Source organism: Psittacula echo (genome assembly GCF_963264785.1).
Source record: "Psittacula echo genome assembly, chromosome: Z".
In the NCBI taxonomy this organism is placed as follows: Eukaryota; Metazoa; Chordata; class Aves; order Psittaciformes; family Psittacidae; genus Psittacula; species Psittacula echo.
The window spans coordinates 996,574-1,014,771 of NC_137742.1; the positions used below are offsets into that span (position 1 = coordinate 996,574).

The window sequence follows — 18,198 nt, forward strand, 5'->3', positions numbered from 1 at the left end:
GCTGACAAATAGCATGCCCGGCGACAGCAGCTTCCGTGCTGCTATTTGGGGATAGCAGCATCTAAAAGGAGGGAGGCAGGGGCTGGGAAAGATCCTTTTTGTTGGGAATGAGGAATTCCAGCCACGTACGGACAGGGATTTGGGGATGCTGCACGCGGTTCTTGGGAATAAAGGGCATTTGGATGCTCTTCCCGGGGAAACGTCCCTGGGAAGCGCTGCTGCCAGGGGCAGGGAGCCGGATCCCAAAGCATCCCTTGGAGGGCAAACAAGGAAGAGGAAGAGGCTGGGAATGTCGGTGGCCATAAAAGCGAAGAGGGAAGGGATGCGGAGTGGGAATGGTGGACGGGAGGAAGAGGAGGGATCCCCTATCCCATCCCTGCTTGCATCCCTGCTCAGCATCCCATATCCCATCCCTGCTCAGCATCCCATATCCCATCCCTGCTCAGCATCCCATATCCCATCCCTGCTCAGCATCCCCTCCAGTATCCCTGCTTGCAATCCCACAAAGCATCCCTGCTCAGTATCCCATCGAGCATCCCTTCTTGAATCCCAGGGAGCATCCCTGCTTGCATCCCATACCCCATCCCTGCTTGCATCCCATCCAGCATCCCTGCTTGCATCCCATATCCCAGCCCGGCTCAGCATCCCATCGAGCATCCCTCCTTGCATCCCATCGAGCATCCCTGCTTGCATCCCATTGAGCATCCCTGCTCAGCATCCCATCGAGCATCCCTCCTTGCATCCCATCCAGCATCCCTGCTTGCATCCCATCCAGCATCCCTGCTCAGCATCCCATCGAGCATCCCTCCTTGCATCCCATCCAGCATCCCTGCTTGCATCCCATCGAGCATCCCTGCTTGCATCCCATCGAGCATCCCTGCTTGCATCCCATCCAGCATCCCTGCTTGCATCCCATCGAGCATCCCTGCTCAGCATCCCATCCAGCATCCCTGCTCAGCATCCCATCGAGCATCCCTGCTTGCATCCCATCGAGCATCCCTGCTCAGCATCCCATCGAGCATCCCTCCTTGCATCCCATCCAGCATCCCTGCTTAGTATCCCATCGAGCATCCCTCCTTGCATCCCATCGAGCATCCCTGCTCAGCATCCCATCGAGCATCCCTCCTTGCATCCCATCCAGCATCCCTGCTCAGCATCCCATCGAGCATCCCTGCTCAGCATCCCATCGAGCATCCCTGCTCAGTATCCCATCGAGCATCCCTCCTTGCATCCCATACCCATCCCAGCTTCTCCTCCTCCTTCCTGGATCAATCCCTGCTGGTATCTCTGGCTCCCCATCCCGGGAACCTTTCCCTCCCTCAATCCTCTTGGAATGCCGGAGCCTGGAAGCTGCCAGCTCCGGGTGCCTCCTGGGATCCTTCTGCTTGAGACCCATTGGCTGCAAGCTCAGCTGCGGGAACAACCGGATGCTCCTCGCTTGGATCTTGGCATTGGGATACACTCGACAGCCCCAGATGGATACGAACCATCTGCAGGAGGGACGCGAGGAACATCCAGCGCCCGTCCAACAGCATCCGCAGGGAGCAGATCCGCAGGGAATCATGGAATGGGTTGGCTTGGGAAGGAGCTGAAAGCTCATCCGCTTTCCCGCTGCTCTCCCGCTGCCTGCCACCGCCATTCCCGGGGCTCTCCCAAGGCTTTGCCCACCCGCCCTTGCCATCATTGCCAGCATTCCCAGCTCGTTCCCTGCCTCCCACGGACCATGACGCTTCCCGCATCTCCCGCTTCCCAACTTATCCTCCATGGAATGAGCTGCGAGGAAGCCCGCGGCGCGCTCCGAGGGGGAAGATGCAGGCGAATATTAACGAAGGGCTATTAATGATTAATAATCCCCTTGAATCCCACTGTTGATTCCTCTTAGGCCCGGGATTCCCGCCTGGATATGGGAAATCAGCTTCTCCCGTGCTAACGGAGCCCAATTTGCTCGGAGATGGAAACCAATTAGGCGCCGTTAACGAAGTGAATTCATTAGCGTGGCGGGAAGGCCCGGGATGATCCCAGCTTTTCCATTCCTGGCGGCAAAGAAAGAGGGAATTCAGGGGGCTCGCCCTGAATTGCATTCGGAATGCCGTCCGGCCCGGACCTTGGGAACGCTGCTACTCGGACACCTGGCGAGGTTTGGAAAACCCAAGGAAAGGCTTGGATCCCCGGCTCCCATCCCAAAGCAGCTCCCAAGAGCCGGATCGTGCCCTTTGGGCCGAGGAGCCGCAAAGAGCCTACGGGAAGGCAGGGAAAAGGATGGGATGGGATGGGATCCAAAGGCCGGAAGGGCAGGAGCTGCTCCCGGGGATTAAACTTGGGAAGGCTCCATGGATGGCGAAAGCAGGCGGGAGCGATCCCAGGGATCCGACCTCCTCCTTTCACAATGGGAGCTTTATGGGAGCGTTGCGTAAGGCCGTGGAGCTCCTCCAGGCCCATCCCTCTTCCCGCCTCAGGAATTCCATTCCGGAAAGGAGGAAGCCTTTGGGGGATGCTGGGAATCGCTGTGGATCCGGGTCCAGCCGGAAGGGCCCTTGAAGACCATGCGCTTCCATGGCAGGGCCGCCGTCATGGATGCAGTGTTCCATGGGGAACGTGGTCCGGCATCCCGCCGGGAGGAACATCCCAAGATCCCAATGCCTTAAAGCCACTCAATCCAATGGGATCAGTCAGTCCGTTCCCCCCCCCCCCCCCCCCCCCCCCAATGGCACGGATGTATCCCAATCCATCTCATTAGAGATGAATTAAATTAGAGGGAGAGGGCATCCCTGCGCCCGCAGTCCCTGGATCCTAGGACACCATGGGGATGGATCCATCCTTTTCCTCCCCGATTCCCTGCTTTTGTCCCCTTTTCCCTCCCAAAGGCCACGCTGCGGCTTTAAGAGCCCCCCCCCCCCCCCCCCCCCCCCGATCCCTGCCATTCCCGATGCTTTTCCAAGCTTCCCAAACCATCTGCTTCGTGCTCCCGAACGCCTCGGCCAAAGGTGGCCCATTCCCGACTCGCGGCTCCGGGCCAATCCCGTTGGGAACAAGGCCTCGCCCGCGCTCCGCGCCTATTCCTGGGGAATAAAGAGGGATTTGCGTGGCTCCGCTGCCTCTTTTCCAAGGCTCATTCCACTCGGGAAGCTCCTTTGGCTCGCGCTCGCCTTCTCCCGGCTCCCGACAGCTGGGCCGCAGATGGGGCAGGAAAGGAAAGGAAACTCCACCCTGGAATTGCTTTGCGGGAGCTGGGATGGAGGGGGCCGGAAAAGGCAGGGAGTTCAGGAATTGAGCGCCCTAAAGGGGGGGGGGGGGGGGGGGTGGGATTGGGGTGCTCTCCCGCTCCTAAAGTGGGAATGGCGTCGGGAAAAGAGGTGGGAATGGCAGCTGGAATCATGGAATGCAGTAGCTTGGGAACCCCTTTAAGTCCATGGACTCCTGGAATCATCCAGCTTGGAAAAGCCCTTGGAGAGCATCAGGTTCCTTGGGGATTGCCAAGGCCACCCCTTGGCACTAAAGCCTTGGCTCCATGGGTGTATCCCGGGTAGCATCCCGCTCCGAAAGTGGGAATGGCCCGGGAACACCATGGAAGCATGGAATGGAGTAGGCTGGGAAAGGCCTCGGAGCCCAGCAGATTCCTCCTGCATCCAGCGCCATTCCCGCTGGATGCGCGGAAGGAAGTCAGGGATTGACCCAGTCCGGAGGGCACTCACGATTCCAGGACCGATTCCCCCCCCTCCCCTCTTCCTTCATTCCCAAACGGATGCTGGGAAGCTGGCGATGGAATTCCGGGTGCAGCCCCAAGCCCCATCTCCATCCCCATCCCCATGGAAGGCAAGGAGCACAGCTGGCTCCGAGGCCCGTCCTTGGACGTGCCCCTCTGGAATGCCGCTGGATGCAGCCCCAGCGGGCCAGCAAATCCTCGGAAGAGCCACGGCTCCCTTGGGAAAGGCGGGCTTGGCTCCTTGGCAACCTTTGGCTCGGCGCAAGCGGATCCCGGTTGGCTGGCGAGGGCTTTCCCGGCATCCCAAAGCCCCGCTCCCGGTTTCCCACGGCCCCGGGAAGCTGCTGCCGGGTTTCCATGGAGCCGGCGAGCTGCCTCCGTCTCCATAGGGAAGGATGCTCCAAGCCTCTGGAACACCTCCCTCTTGGCACCGGCCTCTCCTCCCCTTTCCACGCATCCCGAAACAACCCGGCGAGGCGGGAGGCGAGCTGCCCGGGAATATCCCGGAAACATCCCGGAATATCCGGCCTTTGGATAAGGGACGGGGCCATGGCAATGGCTCCCGGCTCCCGCCCCATCCCCACATCCCATCCCTCTCCCTGCGGGCCACGCGCCCGGCTCCAGCTCTTCCCCTCTTTTCCCCCAGGCGGAAAAGCGCAGGAGGCAGAGGGAAAACCGGGAAGCGCGCGCGCGGGGCCTCGGCATTCCAAGGGGGAGTTTGCCCGCGCCGCCGTTCCCGCTCTTCCCGCGGCTGGGAGCACGTCCCAATGGCCGCTCGGCATTCCCGTGCCGCCTGCATCCCGCTTTTGGGCGTATGCCCGACGGATTCCGCCGCCGCAGCACGGCTATCCGCCTCGGCGTTCCCAACGGCCGGGAAAGTGGGAATACAGCGGGAATCGGGATGCGGGCGCCCTACGGAGAGCCCCGTGCTATCGGGAGCCCGGGACGCGGAGCGGGGCCTCGCATCCCATGGGAACGCCGCCGTGCCCGCAGCCCTTCCCCAATGGATTCCCCCATCCCATGGCATAGGATCGGGTCGGGAAGGGCTTCCCGTCGCGGCATTCCCAACTTCCTTGCGCAGCCTGCGCCTTCCCATAAGGAATCCCAGCGATCCAGGCTCAAGCCCGCCCCTTCCATTGGGAACCCCATTCCCTGTGTCCAGGCCGCATCCCGGGAATTCCCTGCCTTTGGGCTGGCTTTTCCCTCGGGATCAAGCCCTGGCCATTCCCAACGGGAATCCCTTTGGCACCCCGTGTGCCCCTCATCCCTAGGGATGGGCGCACGGAGGCGGGAATGCCCTATCCCTGCCCATCCACCCCATTCCATAGGGAACAACTTCCCGGGATCCCACCTCCAAAACCCCCCCCCCCCCCCCCCCCTTCCCCCTTTAACTCGGGTTAAAAGCAAGGAACGAACCTCGGGAATGAGCCGGGAATGAGCCCGGGAATGACCTCGGGAATGACCCCGGGAATGACCCCGGGAATGACCGCGGCCCCCCCCCCGCTTTCCCGCGCTCCGCTCTGAGGGGGGCGCTTCCCGCCCTTTTCCCGCCGCGCTGAGGCGGCCCCGGGGCTCCTCCATCTTGGGCCCGGCCGCGCCGCCCGCGCCTTCCCGCTCGCCCGTTCCCGGTGCCCCGTTCCCGTGGCTCTTCCCGGCCCCATTCCCGGCCCTTTCCCTCCCTCCCTCCGTCATTGTCTGCTCCGCGCCGTTTATAAGGGGCGGGCATTGCCCGGATGTGCGCGCCCGGCGATGTGGTGGCGGCTGCCAGGGCGAGCGGCTCCGAGGCGCGGCGCCGAGGGGGAGGCCGCGCCGGGACCGGCCTGAACCCGGGGCCCGGGGAGGGGGGGGGGGGTCCCTGGGCTTCCCGTGCTCCCATCCCGGCCCCCTTCATCCCTTGTGGATGCTCCCGGCACTACCGGGGCTTCCCTCCTGGAAGCGCTTGGGCTCCCGGAGCCGGGAATTGCGGGCTCGGGCCCCCCCCCCCTCCCTCCCGTCCCATCCCGGCCGCGTGAGGCGGTGAAGCCGGGAGGGGCCGAAGATTCCTCGGTCGTGGAGCGCCTCGGGTCCCTTTTCCCCCCCTTTGGAATCCCGCGGCCGCTGAAGGTAAAGTTCCGTTCCTGCTCTTCCACTTCAGGCGCCGGCGGGGCCGCATCCCGCCGCATTCCCGCCGGGAAAAGTGCAACTCCAGGCGCTCCGGCAGCGGCCGCGCAACTCCGCGACCGGGAAACCAACCGGGATTTGGGAAGCGGCAAAGGAGGGGGGGGGGGGGGGGGGGGCTCGTCCCTTCCAACTTCCAAAGGCTCCAAGTTCGCTCCGAGTGGGAATGCGGCTGCGAGCAGCGGGAATGCGGCGGGAAAAGGGAGGGGGGGGGGTACCCCCGCTATGGAAGTGCTGGGGCCCAGGCACGGAGATGGGAGCGGGCCCGGCGGGAGCGGCCTCCGGCAGCCGCGGCTGCGGGCCCGGCCCCTTCCCCTGCCCCTGCCCCTGCTTCCCCGGGCCCGGCCCTCCCCCGGCGCTGGCTCCGCACAGGCCCGGGCAGCTCCGGTTGTTGTTGTTGTTCCCCCCCTTCCTCCCCCTTCCTCCTCCTCCTCCTCCTCCTCCTCCTCCTCCTTCTCCTCCTCCTCCTCCTCCTCCTCCTCCTCCTCCTCCCGCCGCCGTTCGGGATCGGGGCTCGTTGCCCCTCGCCGCTCCCGCTCCCCTTTCCCGCTGCTTCCCCCGCTCTTTCCCCGCTCTTTTCCCGCTCGGACTTGAGCGGGCCCCGCAGGAAAGTTGGGAGCGGGCCGGGAAGGGAAGGGAAGGGCACGGGAAAGCGCGGGGGGAACGGAGCGCTCGGGGCCGCCGAGCCTCCTCCTGTTGCACCCAGCGATGCCGGGGCCGCGGGGCCCTGCTCCGGCCCTGCCCGCCCCCTGCGCCCGCCTCGCCGTGGGTTCCGCTCCGCTCCATCTTTGCCTTTTGCCTCCTCCCTTTCCCCTTCCCCTTGGCCCCCCCCCCGCTCCCTCCCTCCCTCCCTCCCTCCCCATTCCCATCACTTCCAAACCTTCCCGAGATCCCCCCCCCCCGCCATCCCTGCGCTCGGCGCCCGGCCCCGGCCGGGGCGGGGGGGGGGGGGGGGGGGTTCTCACTGCGGCTCTTTCCATGCTTCCAGGTCGCTGTGCTCGGGCTAAAATGCATCACCACCAGCGCATGGCTGCCTTAGGGACGGACAAAGAGCTCAGTGATTTACTGGATTTCAGTGCGGTAAGGAGCGGCGCTCGCCATTCCCAAAAGCTGGAAAGAAACCCCCGCCGGCCCCTCCGAGCCCCGCAACCAACAGCCGAGAGCCGAGGGCGGCGGGCTCCGGCGCCAGCTCCCGAGCCCCGAGCAGCCTCTGCGGACGGGAGCTGCCACCGGGGGCTTTAAACGCCCCCCCCCCTTCCCTTCCCTTCCCTTCCCTTCCCTTCCCTTCCCTTCCCTTCCCTTCCCTTCCCTTCCCTTCCCTTCCCTTCCCTCCCCTCCGAGTGTTCCTCCTCGCCGTCGCCTTCCTCGCCTCACTTTGCCTCCGCCCGCACGGGAAGCGCGCCGCGATCCAGAGGGAAACTTTTCCCGGCGCTCGGCGAGCGCCGCGGCGGAGGCCCCGCGGTCCCCTCCGGACGTATGCACTTGTCTGCTCTTATCCCCCCCCCCCCCCCTCCCTCTTCCCTGCTCCCGAGCTCTTCCTTCCTCTCCCCATCCCCTCCCTTCCCCTTTCTCCCGGCGGCTCTCCCGTAGTTCTTTGGGCGAAGTGGGATGCGCATGGAATCGGAGATGCCCGCCGCTCCCGAGCCCCCGCAATCCACCCCCTTGCGCCTTCCCTGAGGCTGCTCCCAGCCGGAGCCGCCGCTTGCCGGAGCTGCCTTGCGCCAGCGGGGCCGGCCGGCAGCATTCCCGCTTCCCGGGGGGCCCGCATCCCGCCCGCGCCCTCGGGAAAGGTGCGTGCGGAGCACGGAGAAACCCAAAGGGACAGGAGAGGAGGGAAGGGCTCCCGGCATTCCCGAGCTGGCGGGCCGGGCACATCCCGGAGCGGGACGCAAACGGAGCCCGCGACCTTCACGGCCGAGCTTGCCCTTCCCAAACTTTCTCCGCCGGGAAAGGGGGGAAAGCCGGGATCGCTGCGGGAGCCTGCTGCTGCTGCTGGTGGTGGTGAGGGGTTAAAGGGGGGGGGGGGGGGGGGGGGAGACGGACGGGACGGAGACGGAATTCCACTCGGAACGCTGCTGTTTCCCGGCCAACTGCGCCCGGAGCGCGCGCGCGGCGCGGCGGAACTTTTTCCCTTCGGGAACGCCGTGCTTTCCCCGCGGCGGTAACGCTGCCTCTTTGTTTGCCTCGCAGATGTTTTCGCCGCCGGTGAGCAGCGGGAAGAACGGCCCCACGTCCCTGGCGAGCGGGCATTTCAGCGGAGCAAGTAAGTCCCGTCCCGCTTCCCCGAGCGGATCGCGCCCGCTCCCGCTCGCTTCTCCCGCTGCTGGCAACGCCTCTGGCGGGAATGACTTCTCCCTGGGGTAGCGAGGGAGGCCGTTAGGAAGGATTCATCCCGGCCGGGCCGGGGCTTTCTCCCGCTGGCGTTACCTTTGTTGCGGGCGCGTTAAGCCCCGTTGGGAAGCGCGCTCGGATTCGCTTGGGATTCTCTTTCGGCGCTGCCTTCCCTGCGCGCATGGGAGCCGCGAGCAGGCTTATTCCCGCTTTTGTGGGCTATGCCCGCGTCTATTCCCTATATTTCCATGGATTTCTGCTTTCTGGCCCCCCCCCCCCAAACTTCTCCCCTTGCAATTCCTCTCGCTGGAAGAGCGGAGATTTCTTCCTTGGAGAAGAACCCCATTTGGGGGCAGGAATAAATGCTGGGAATGCCGAAGGCCGCTTGCATGGAATCACCGGCAGGAAAGTGAGGAAAAGCCCCCGGCCTTCCCGGCAAAAGGAAGCTCTTGCCGTTCGGGAGCCGTGCTGGCTGCTGGAATAGCGAGGGCTGCATTCCCACCTTTCGGCTCCCCGGCGGCTCTTTTCCTGCCTGCGGCGGGAGCGTGCGGGCGCCGGGAGTACAGGAGAATCCCGTCGGAACTCCCTCGATCCCGCAGCCCGCCTGGCTGACAAAAGGGATCCCGCCGCCGCCTGCGGACGCGCTTGGGAGCCTCTTCCGTAGCCGGTGAGCACGCAGGGAAAAGAGGGAAAAATCCCGTGGGATTTCTCCCTGCCTTTTCCCTCCAGTTCCTTGCCTTGCGGGCGTGAAGCAGCGCCCGGCTCCGGGAAGGGAGTTGCCCTCAATCCCATGGGATATAGCGGGACAGGGACACGGCATTGCCTGGAGCGCGCAGCCTGCACCGGGGCGCGCTCCAAGGCCCCCTTTGCTCTGCCTTGGGGACGGAGCGTTCCCCGTCGCTGCAGCCGCAGCTCGGTCGCTCTCTCTTCCCGACGGACGCATTCCTGCTGCTTGTTATCCCGTCCACCTGGAACTGCGCTCGGGATCCGGCGCCGCTAAGACGGCCCCGCTTTCGTTTTCCCTTTCCCGAGGTGATGCCGTCGCGCCCGCGCCGCCTCGGAGGAGGTTCCCGCTGGAGCCCCTCACCTTCCCGCTCTCATTCCCCTCTTATCCCCGACCTCGATCCCTTGATCCTGGTTTTCTTGGGGGGGGGGGGGAACGCTCCCGGTTTAAGGAGCGCCTCATCCATCCTATTCCATGGCCGCGCCGGAGGGGTTTGTGCCGGCCCCAGTGCATTCGTCATGCTCCCGTAGCGCTCGCTGCAGCAACCCCCGCTTGCTCCAGCGCCTCGAGCCCTTCTCCCCGTCGCAAATCCGTCTTTCCCGCTGGATGGGGAGCCGGCGTTCCCCAATCCGTCGGGAAAACACGGCTGCTTGCAGCCTCAAGAGCCCCGAAAGGGCGCCTTTGGAGCCGGAAGGGGCTTGCCTTGTGGCCGGCTGGAAGCAGCCGAGGAACTTTGCCGCCTTAGTTGGGATGCGGGAGCGCTTGGGGCAGCTCCCACGGCTCAGGAACAGGGAGGGAAAGGGCTTTTCCCAGGGAAAGCTCGCCTTTCCCGCTTGGGAATAAGGCGGGAATGCCGGAACCCATCCCTTCCTCCTGCTCGGCTGGGGTGCTGCGGCCCGTCTTGAGCCGTCCCCTGCCTGAGGCTTGTTCCCAAAGTTGGGAGCGGGCAGGGAGCCCGGGGGGGAATTGCCTCCCGCTGCTCCAGAGGGATAAAGGGGGATGCGCGGACGGGAAGCGGGGCTATTGTCTTCGGGGCGGCCGCTATTCCGCACGGAAGGGCTCCCGCCGGATTAAAGGGAAACGCGTCGGGAAACTTTTCATCCCATTCCGGAGCCTAGGAGCAGGGAATTTGCGCGCTGCCTTCCCGTCGCGAAGGCGACGAACGCGGAGCATCCCGCTTGGAAAAGGGAACGAAGCCCCCAAGCCCACCCTTTGGGAAGCGTGGGCCTCTTTGCCTCCTCCCAAGCCCCGGCCGCGGCTTTTCCCTCCTCTCCCTTTGGAATGCCGGGCAGGAAAAGCACCTTCGAACCCCCCCCCCCCCCGGCTCCTTTCCCGACTTCAGGAATGTACCCGGAGCCCCATTCCCGGGCAGCGCTGTTCCCATGGAAGGAGCAGGACTTGGTGTTTGCTGTCTGCAGGTGCGCGCTCAACCCCTGAACTGGGAAAGGCTCTGGAATTCCCGTCGGATTTAAGCCCTGGCCTCCAAGGGAACAATGCGCAGCCCTGCAAAGGGCAGCAGAGGCTTTTCCTCGCTGTTTATTCCCTCCCTTTGTTTTCCTTCTCCTCCGCGCTGGAGGCCCTTTGCCAGCATCCAGGAATTCGATTGGAATCGGGAGTTCGGGGCCCCTTTTTACACGGCGCGCAGAGCCGGCTGCGCGCTTCCCGACGGCGGGAATGGCTTCCCAAGCAGCCTTCTGCCGCCAGAAGCATTCCCGAGCTCGGTCCCGCGGAGCCCATTCCAGAGGTTGGGAATAGCCGCCGTCTCCCTGCCTCCATTCCGCCTCCGTGGCACTTCGGCTGCAATTCCCTTTTGGAATGTGCTCTTCTGGGAAAGAGGGACTTCGATCCCGATAAAAGAGAGCGTTGATCCCGGAAGCATCCTCGTAGCCGCTCGGGATGCGGCTGCCTGGCAGCAGGGATAATACATGGGGGTGCTGAGGGAGGATCCAGCTTTCCCTAGGAAAAGCGGGATACAGTGCGTGGGGGGGGGGGGGGGGGGGGGGGGGCGTTTCCTGCACAAGGGCCTCCATCCATGAGGAATTCTAAGGCTACGGATCGGGAATGCGCTCCCTAATAGCAGGTGTAGTAGGAGAGCACGCCGGGCCCACGGCTTGCGTTCAGGTGGCCGCTTTGGTGGCGTGGGGCACGGCATCCCCCCCCCCCCCCCCCCCTCTTCCTTCCTCCTCCTTCCTTTTCCAGGCAGCATTCCAGGTTTGTGGCATGGCAGCGGCCGCCTCGGAGGCTGTGCTTTGTCATCCTGCCCGTCTCCCGCTCGGAAGCTCCCGGACGTTGGAACGGCGGCGCTGCGCAAAGGCCCTTCCTGCCGTCTTTTCCAAGCCGGGCCGTTGTGGGATGGTGATGGAGGAGAGCGGGAATGCGGCCGCCCGCCCGGCCGTTCCCGCATCCCGGTTTCTTCGGGAAGCCTTGGATCCTCCTCGCCTTCCCAGGCCGCTGCGGCTCCAAGCGCGTCCCGGGCGGCGGATAGAGCGGAATCCGGCGGGATTCCGCAACACAGGGAAAAAGGAGCCGGAGCCTCTTCCCTTCGGGATATTGGAGTGGGAGCTTCGTAGCCCGGAGCCTTGTCCAGGCAGGGATTTAGGGCCGAGGCGGACGCCGCTTCCCTCCAATTCCCGAGGAATGATCCTGCATTTCCTCGCCTCCTTTCCCACTGGGCTTTTTGGCAGCAGCGTCCAGGGCCGGGGCACGGAAGTTGCTCTTCCCAAGGGCTGGAATCAACCCCACCGACGGCCGGAGCCTAAAATCCTTCCCTTTGCCCTCATCTCCTTTCCCGGACAAAGCCGTTTTGGGCCTGGGCCGACTGCTCCCGATCCCAAAGGACGATCCGGAGCTGGAATTCCGCTGCTTTTCCCTGTTGGCTATCCCGATGTTCTTAATACTAGGGAATTAGGGGTGGCTTCATGGCCCATCCCGTAAGTGATTCCAGGGTGGCGTCCGTCACCGCATTCAACTCCAAAGGGATCCAGTGGCATTCCAAAGAGTGGGAATGACTTTCCCCCATCAGGTGCTTCCGTCTCCTTGGCCAAAAGCGGTCAAAGGGGACGATCCTGCTGTTGTTCCCACAGGGATTTCCCCTTCCCTCTGGGAATGCCGTCCGGACGAATATCCCGGGAATCCACGCGCTTCCGCCGTGGAATAACCCCGGTTGAGCCGAATCCCTCAGGAATCCCGTGGTAAAAGTCATTCCCAAGTTCCCGCCGTGGAAAAAAGGCCGCTTTTAGGGATGAGGCCGCTCGTTTTCCCTCCCGTTCCCCCCCGTTGGGGCCTTCCCTTCCATAGGGATTCAGAGCTCCAAGGAATGTTGGTCGTGACTCCTCCGAGTAACCCTGCTGTGGTTCGCATCCATCCGGATCTGAATCCGGATGGATTTCAACCGGGCCAAAAAGAGCCAAAAGCGGGGACAGAAAGGGGAAGCGCTCAATTCTTGGGAATACTCATCATTCCCAAGGAAACAGGGGTTTTCCATAGGGAAGAGGGTGCTGCGGATAAGCTTCTCCCTTTCCCCCCTGTCCCGCTTCAGCCTTGAAATCCCGGCAAGTGACGGCGGATAAAGGCTTTGGGACGGGAAGCGCAATTCCCAGTGGGAAAACCGGGATCTGCTCGAACCTCTGGCCTTCTGGAGCCCTTGGAATGATGGCAACAGCTTCTGTCACCGCTTCCATTCCTGGGAAGTCCGGGATGTGGCTTCGGAATCGACTCCAGCCCTCCCAAACGCATCCCCTAAAGCGGGATCGAAGGCCGCCTTGTTCCATAGGTAGGGCCTATGGATGCTCCGGCCTGCATCCACCCTGGCTTTGAGCATTCCAGGGATGGAGCAGCCACAGCTTTTCCTATCGCTGCCTGGGATTTGCCGGTTTATTCCCTGCTGCTGGAGCCCGTCGGTTTGCTTATTCCTTGAATCCCTGCCTTTTTGGGACAACTTCGGCTCCTTGCGCTATTCCCAAGGCCCCCGGCTCCAGGAGGATGCTCCGGGCTTGGAAGCACCTTTGCTGCCTCCTTGGCTTCCATCCTTCCTAACCCGCAAGGGGTCATGGAAAACTCCCCCGGAAAGTTGGGAATGGGATCCTGAGCCCCCTCCAGAAGTAGGGATAACCCATCCCAATGGAATGGGGATTCCTTGGATGGAACCCTGAGAGCTCCGTGGGCAAGGTTGGGATTGAGTCGCTGCTCGTGTGCCGGCTGCGGCTTCAGGTGCTCCAAGGAGCTTGGCATTCCTTCCGGAATTCTATGGAATGGCCAAGGCGAAGCCGCTGCTGCTCCGTCTCGCCTGCTCCATCCCCTTGGTGCTCCGTGGTCCTCGCTCCGTCACGTTCTTCCCTTCCAGCATTCCCAAGGCATCCAAACGCGGCGCGAAAGGTGGGAAGGGCCCCGTGTGTCCAGCTCCTGCTTCCCGTCTCCTTCCGCCGGCGCTCCTGCAAAGCAGCAGTAGGGCTGGATTCGGCTCTCGGCCTTCCTGCTTCCAAAGAGGGCCTGCACGGGAAGTATTCCCGCGGGATCCAGCGGGAAGGCGCGGTCCCGGCCAAGCCTTCCCTGCTTCCCGCCGCTTCCGCTCCTCTCTTCCCCTTCCTTCCTGCCGCTCCCGGAGATCCTCTTGGATCGGGGAGCTCCTTCCCATCTCGAGCCCTTGCGAAGGCCCCACCTTTCCCATTCCTTAGGTTCCTCCCGGCTTCCCAATGCCTTCCGGGGGCAGAGGATGGCGGCAGCAGTGGAGGCAAGCGGGAGACTGCGCCGAATCCTTCGTGTCCCATGGGATAGCTCCCATGGAATGCCGGCCTCACGCGCTCTCTCTGCTTCTCCCTAGATGTAGAAGACAGAAGTAGCTCAGGGGCCTGGGGGAGCGCAGGACATCCAAGCCCATCCAGGGTAAGTCCAGCTCCTTCCGTCGCATTCCCGACGGATGCAGCCGGAGAAGTTGCTTGCAGCTGGGATCTTCCTTCTCCCGCCCCTTTTCCGGCCTCCACCCCCCCCCGCTCCGGGGCTTGGATTCGGGATCTGCTCTGCTCCTTGGTCCCATCCAGCCCCGTTCCCAGGTGGGCGCTGCTCATCCCTAGGGAATGAGGGCCGCTCCATGGCCCCCTCCAGGAGCTGGGGATGGACCCAGCTGAGAGTGGGATCTCCTCTAGGGATCATGGAGGAGATCCCACCTGGGAATGGGATCTCGAAGGAACAGCGGGGATTCCACGTGGGAATGGGATCCCACCAAAGAGTGGGATCTCGAAGGAACAGAGGGCATCCCACCCAAGGGATGGGACCCACCTAAGGTTGGGATCCCACCTGGAAGCGGGATCCCATGCAGGGACCCCGGAAGGGCTTCCCCCCTAACACTTGGAGCTACCCTAGGAGCTGGATCCCACTGAAGGGGGGGATCTCCTCGGGAGAACATGGAAAGGATCCCGCCTAAGAGTGGACCCGGATCTGCTCTCCGGCATGGAATTCCCATCTCCTTCATTCAGGAGCCTCCCAAGCCCGACCCCAAATCAGCTCCGGATCGAGCGCAGCTTCAGTGGAGGAGCAGCCAATAAAAAGGGGGGCTTTTTGTCCCAGCTGGCTCCGAAAGCAGGGAATGAGAGACCTGGAAGTGTTGGGAAAGGCCCTTGGAAGCCTGAAAATGACGGATTTATCCCTGCTTCCCTCCACAGAACTACGGAGATGGGACGCACTATGAGCACATGGCCAGCAGAGAGCTGGGCTCGCACGACAATCTCTCGCCTCCCTTTGTCAACGCCAGGATCCAGAGTAAGAACTCGCTCTTCCTGCCCTTCCTCGCGGGATGAGAGGTGGGATAAAGGGACGGAGACGCGGAATTCCGGGGCTTTCCCGCACCCAGCTTGGGTGGGCGTTGGTCCGCTGGAGGACACGAAGGGCCTCCTGGATCAGCTCGGATCGGATCCATCCGTGATGGCCGTGAGGTTCCCCCGGGCTTGGCTCACAGCAATCCCATGGGATGCTGCAGGCTTGGGGAAGAGCAATGGGAAGCTGCCCATGGAAAAGGAACCGGGAGGCGGGGGGGGGGGGGGGGTGGTTGAGCTGGTGGCCTCATAGGGAAGAAGCCAGCAGGAGCAGGGAAGTGGTGGAGCCAGTATCCATATGGAAGTGCTGGAAGAGCATGTGGCTGGGGCCCCTCAGCGATGGCCTTGCTGTCCTCCAGCGGGAATAGAGCCCCAAAATCATGGAATCATGGAATGTGGTTCAGCTTGGAGAAGCCCTTTGCATCCTTCTCCCGCCTGGTCTTTTCCCAGTGGGAGGTGTTGGGACGTAGGGGATAAGGTTGGAGCTCGTAGGGGTTCGTGGAGGAGACGTGGTGGCAACAGTTGGGAAGATGGGGAGACGCCAGGAAAACCAGGGATGTTGCAACATTCCCGATGGAATTCATGCCGTGGGACTTGCGTTGGGTGGAGCGACACGTGGCAAAGAGGGAATGGGACACTTGGGATGTCAGGAGCTTCCAAGTTGAACATGGAATTAGAGGGTTTAACATGGAATTGGTGGTGTCGCTCTTTCCCCAACCTGCCCTTTGGTTAGCAGACCCCTCATTCCCAGCTCCTGAATTTTCCAATGTTTGGGATAATCCTTGGCTTAAAGGAGTGGTTGCTCCATAAAAGCGCCTTTGGAAGCAGAGGGTGAAGGAATTCACATGGAATCATGGAACGGGTTGGCTTGGAAGCAACCTCGGGTGGTTCATTGTAGCTGCATGGTGGTCGGGTAGGATCCGAGTATCATGGAATCATGGAACGCTTTGACTTGGGAAGGATCTTAACGTGACGGAGATCATCTCCAACCGGGAATGGCTTTAACCTGCCATTGGGATGGGATAGAGGGCATGGAATATGGGGATGAGCCAACCGGGAATGGCTTTAACCTGCCGTTGAGATGGGATAGAGCGCCTTTGGTCAATGGAATCCTGGGATGAGCCAACCGGGAATGGCTTTAACCTGCCATTGAGGTGGGATAGAGCGCCTTTGGTCAATGGAATCTTGGGATGAGCCAACCGGGAATGGCTTTAACCTGCCATTGAGGTGGGATAGAGCGCCTTTGGTCAATGGAATCTTGGGATGAGCCAACCGGGAATGGCTTTAACCTGCCATTGAGGTGGGATAGAGCGCCTTTGGTCAATGGAATATTGGGATGAGCCAACTGGGAATGGCTTTAACCTGCCATTGAGGTGGGATAGAGCGCCTTTGGTCAATGGAATCTTGGGATGGGCCAACCGGGAATGGCTTTAACCTGCCATTGAGATGGGATAGAGCGCCTTTGGTCAATGGAATCTTGGGATGGGCCAACCGGGAATGGCTTTAACCTGCCATTGAGGTGGGATAGAGCGCCTTTGGTCAATGGAATCTTGGGATGGGCCAACCGGGAATGGCTTTAACCTGCCATTGAGATGGGATAGAGCGCCTTTGGTCAATGGAATCTTGGGATGGGCCAACCGGGAATGGCTTTAACCTGCCATTGAGGTGGGATAGAGCACCTTTGGTCAATGGAATCTTGGGATGGGCCAACCGGGAATGGCTTTAACCTGCCGTTGAGGTGGGATAGAGCGCCTTTGGTCAATGGAATCTTGGGATGAGCCAACAGGGAATGGCTTTAACCTGCCATTGAGGTGGGATAGAGCGCCTTTGGTCAATGGAATCTTGGGATGGGCCAACCGGGAATGGCTTTAACCTGCCATTGAGGTGGGATAGAGCGCCTTTGGTCAATGGAATCTTGGGATGGGCCAACCGGGAATGGCTTTAACCTGCCATTGAGGTGGGATAGAGCGCCTTTGGTCAATGGAATCTTGGGATGGGCCAACCGGGAATGGCTTTAACCTGCCATTGAGGTGGGATATTGGGCTGTTCTTCGCCATGGGGGCCCATTGCCATGGGTTGAGCGCCGAGGCTGCTCCAGCGGCGCCTTCCCCTCCCGCTCCCCCCCCTTATTCCCGGCCGCCTTCCTGCCGTCGGGAAGCGCCGGCAGCTTCCTGCTCCCGCTGTGGGCGCCGCTTATGAAGACGTCAGGCGGGAGCGGCGCTCCAGCTGCGCTCCTGCGGGATCTCGGGAGGGTCATTCATGGACGACCATGTGGATGTGTGTGACAGGCTGTGAAATGGGGCGGCGTTGCGCGGCTGCGCCGCACCTGGGCCCTTCAGCGCTGATGGATCGGCTTGCTCATGTGGAATGCTCCCATCTGCTCCCTGCTGCTCTTCCCTCTTCTCCACCCCCCCCCCCCCCCCTTCGCCTTTCCCGAAGCCCATTCCCGGGGTGAAGCCGCCTTTGTGCTGTCCCCGAGCCGGGAATGGGGGTGGGAAGGGCTCGGCCGCCCTTGGCGACTCTTACGGCAGCGAGGAGGTTTTCTTGTAGCGGAGCCAATCCTTAATTAAAAGCGCTGACATCATGGGGTTCTAATTAAACGTGGCCTTCATTAAGCTGGAATTCCGCTTGTTTTCCAGCGTTTCCTTTGGAGCATCACGCCTGGCTCCAATGGGAAGGGCCCGAGAGCCCCAAAGCTGGCGAGGTGGAAGGGGGAAGGTCCAGGTGATGGATGGAAAAGAGGTGAAATCCATCCGAGGAATTCCAAGCGGGAAAGTCCATCCTAGGAATGCAATGAAGGGAAGTCCGGCCTAGGAATTCCAGGAAGGAAAAGCCATCTTCTCGATTAAAGGAGGCGGAATCCATCCTCGGAATGAAAGGAAGGAAAAATCACCCTAGGAATTGAAGGGGGTAAAATCCATCCTAGCAATAGGAAGAGGGAGAATCCATCCTAGGAATTCCAGGAGGCAAAACCCATCCGAACGTTCCAGGAGGTGAGATGCATCCTGTGAATTCAAGGAGGGAACATCAATCCCAATGGAATTGAAGGAGGTAGAACCCATCCTAGGAATGGAAGGAGGCAAAACCCATGCTAGGAATTCCAGGAAGTAGAACGCATCCTAGAGTTCAAGGAGTAAAATCCATCGTAGGAATAGAAAGAGGGAAAATCCATCCTTGGAATTCAAGGAGTAAAATCCATCCTTGGAATTCCAGGAAGTAAAATCCCATCCTATAGAATAAAGGAGATAAAATCCATCTTAGGAATTTAAGGAAGGGAAATCCATCCAAGGAATTCAAGGAAGGAAAATCCATCCAAGGAATTCAAGGAAGGAAAATCCATCCAAGGAATTCAAGGAGGTAGAATCCATCCTAGGAACTCAAGGAAGGAAAATCCATCCTATGGATTTGAAGGAAAATCCATCCTAGGAATTCAGAAAGGGAAAAATCCATCCTAGGATTTCAAGGAAGGAAAATCC

General features: G+C 61.7%; 1 protein-coding gene across 4 annotated transcripts in view; it reads left to right on the top strand.

Moving 5' to 3' along the window:
- Nucleotides 1–5,727: 5,727 nt before the first annotated feature.
- The window catches only part of TCF4 (transcription factor 4), a gene marked incomplete at both ends in the record, with an annotated part of 72,153 nt that continues 59,682 nt past the window's right edge, over nt 5,728–18,198 (top strand). For 3 of the 4 annotated variants that reach the window (XM_080637370.1, XM_080637367.1, XM_080637368.1), the window contains 5 exons: nt 5,728–5,806; nt 6,849–6,940; nt 8,051–8,123; nt 13,735–13,796; nt 14,573–14,669. In XM_080637370.1, coding sequence (XP_080493496.1) covers nt 6,869–6,940; nt 8,051–8,123; nt 13,735–13,796; nt 14,573–14,669 — 304 coding nt within the window. The remainder of the gene's footprint in view (nt 5,807–6,848; nt 6,941–8,050; nt 8,124–13,734; nt 13,797–14,572; nt 14,670–18,198) is intronic. The other variant, XM_080637369.1, reaches the window with a different exon arrangement.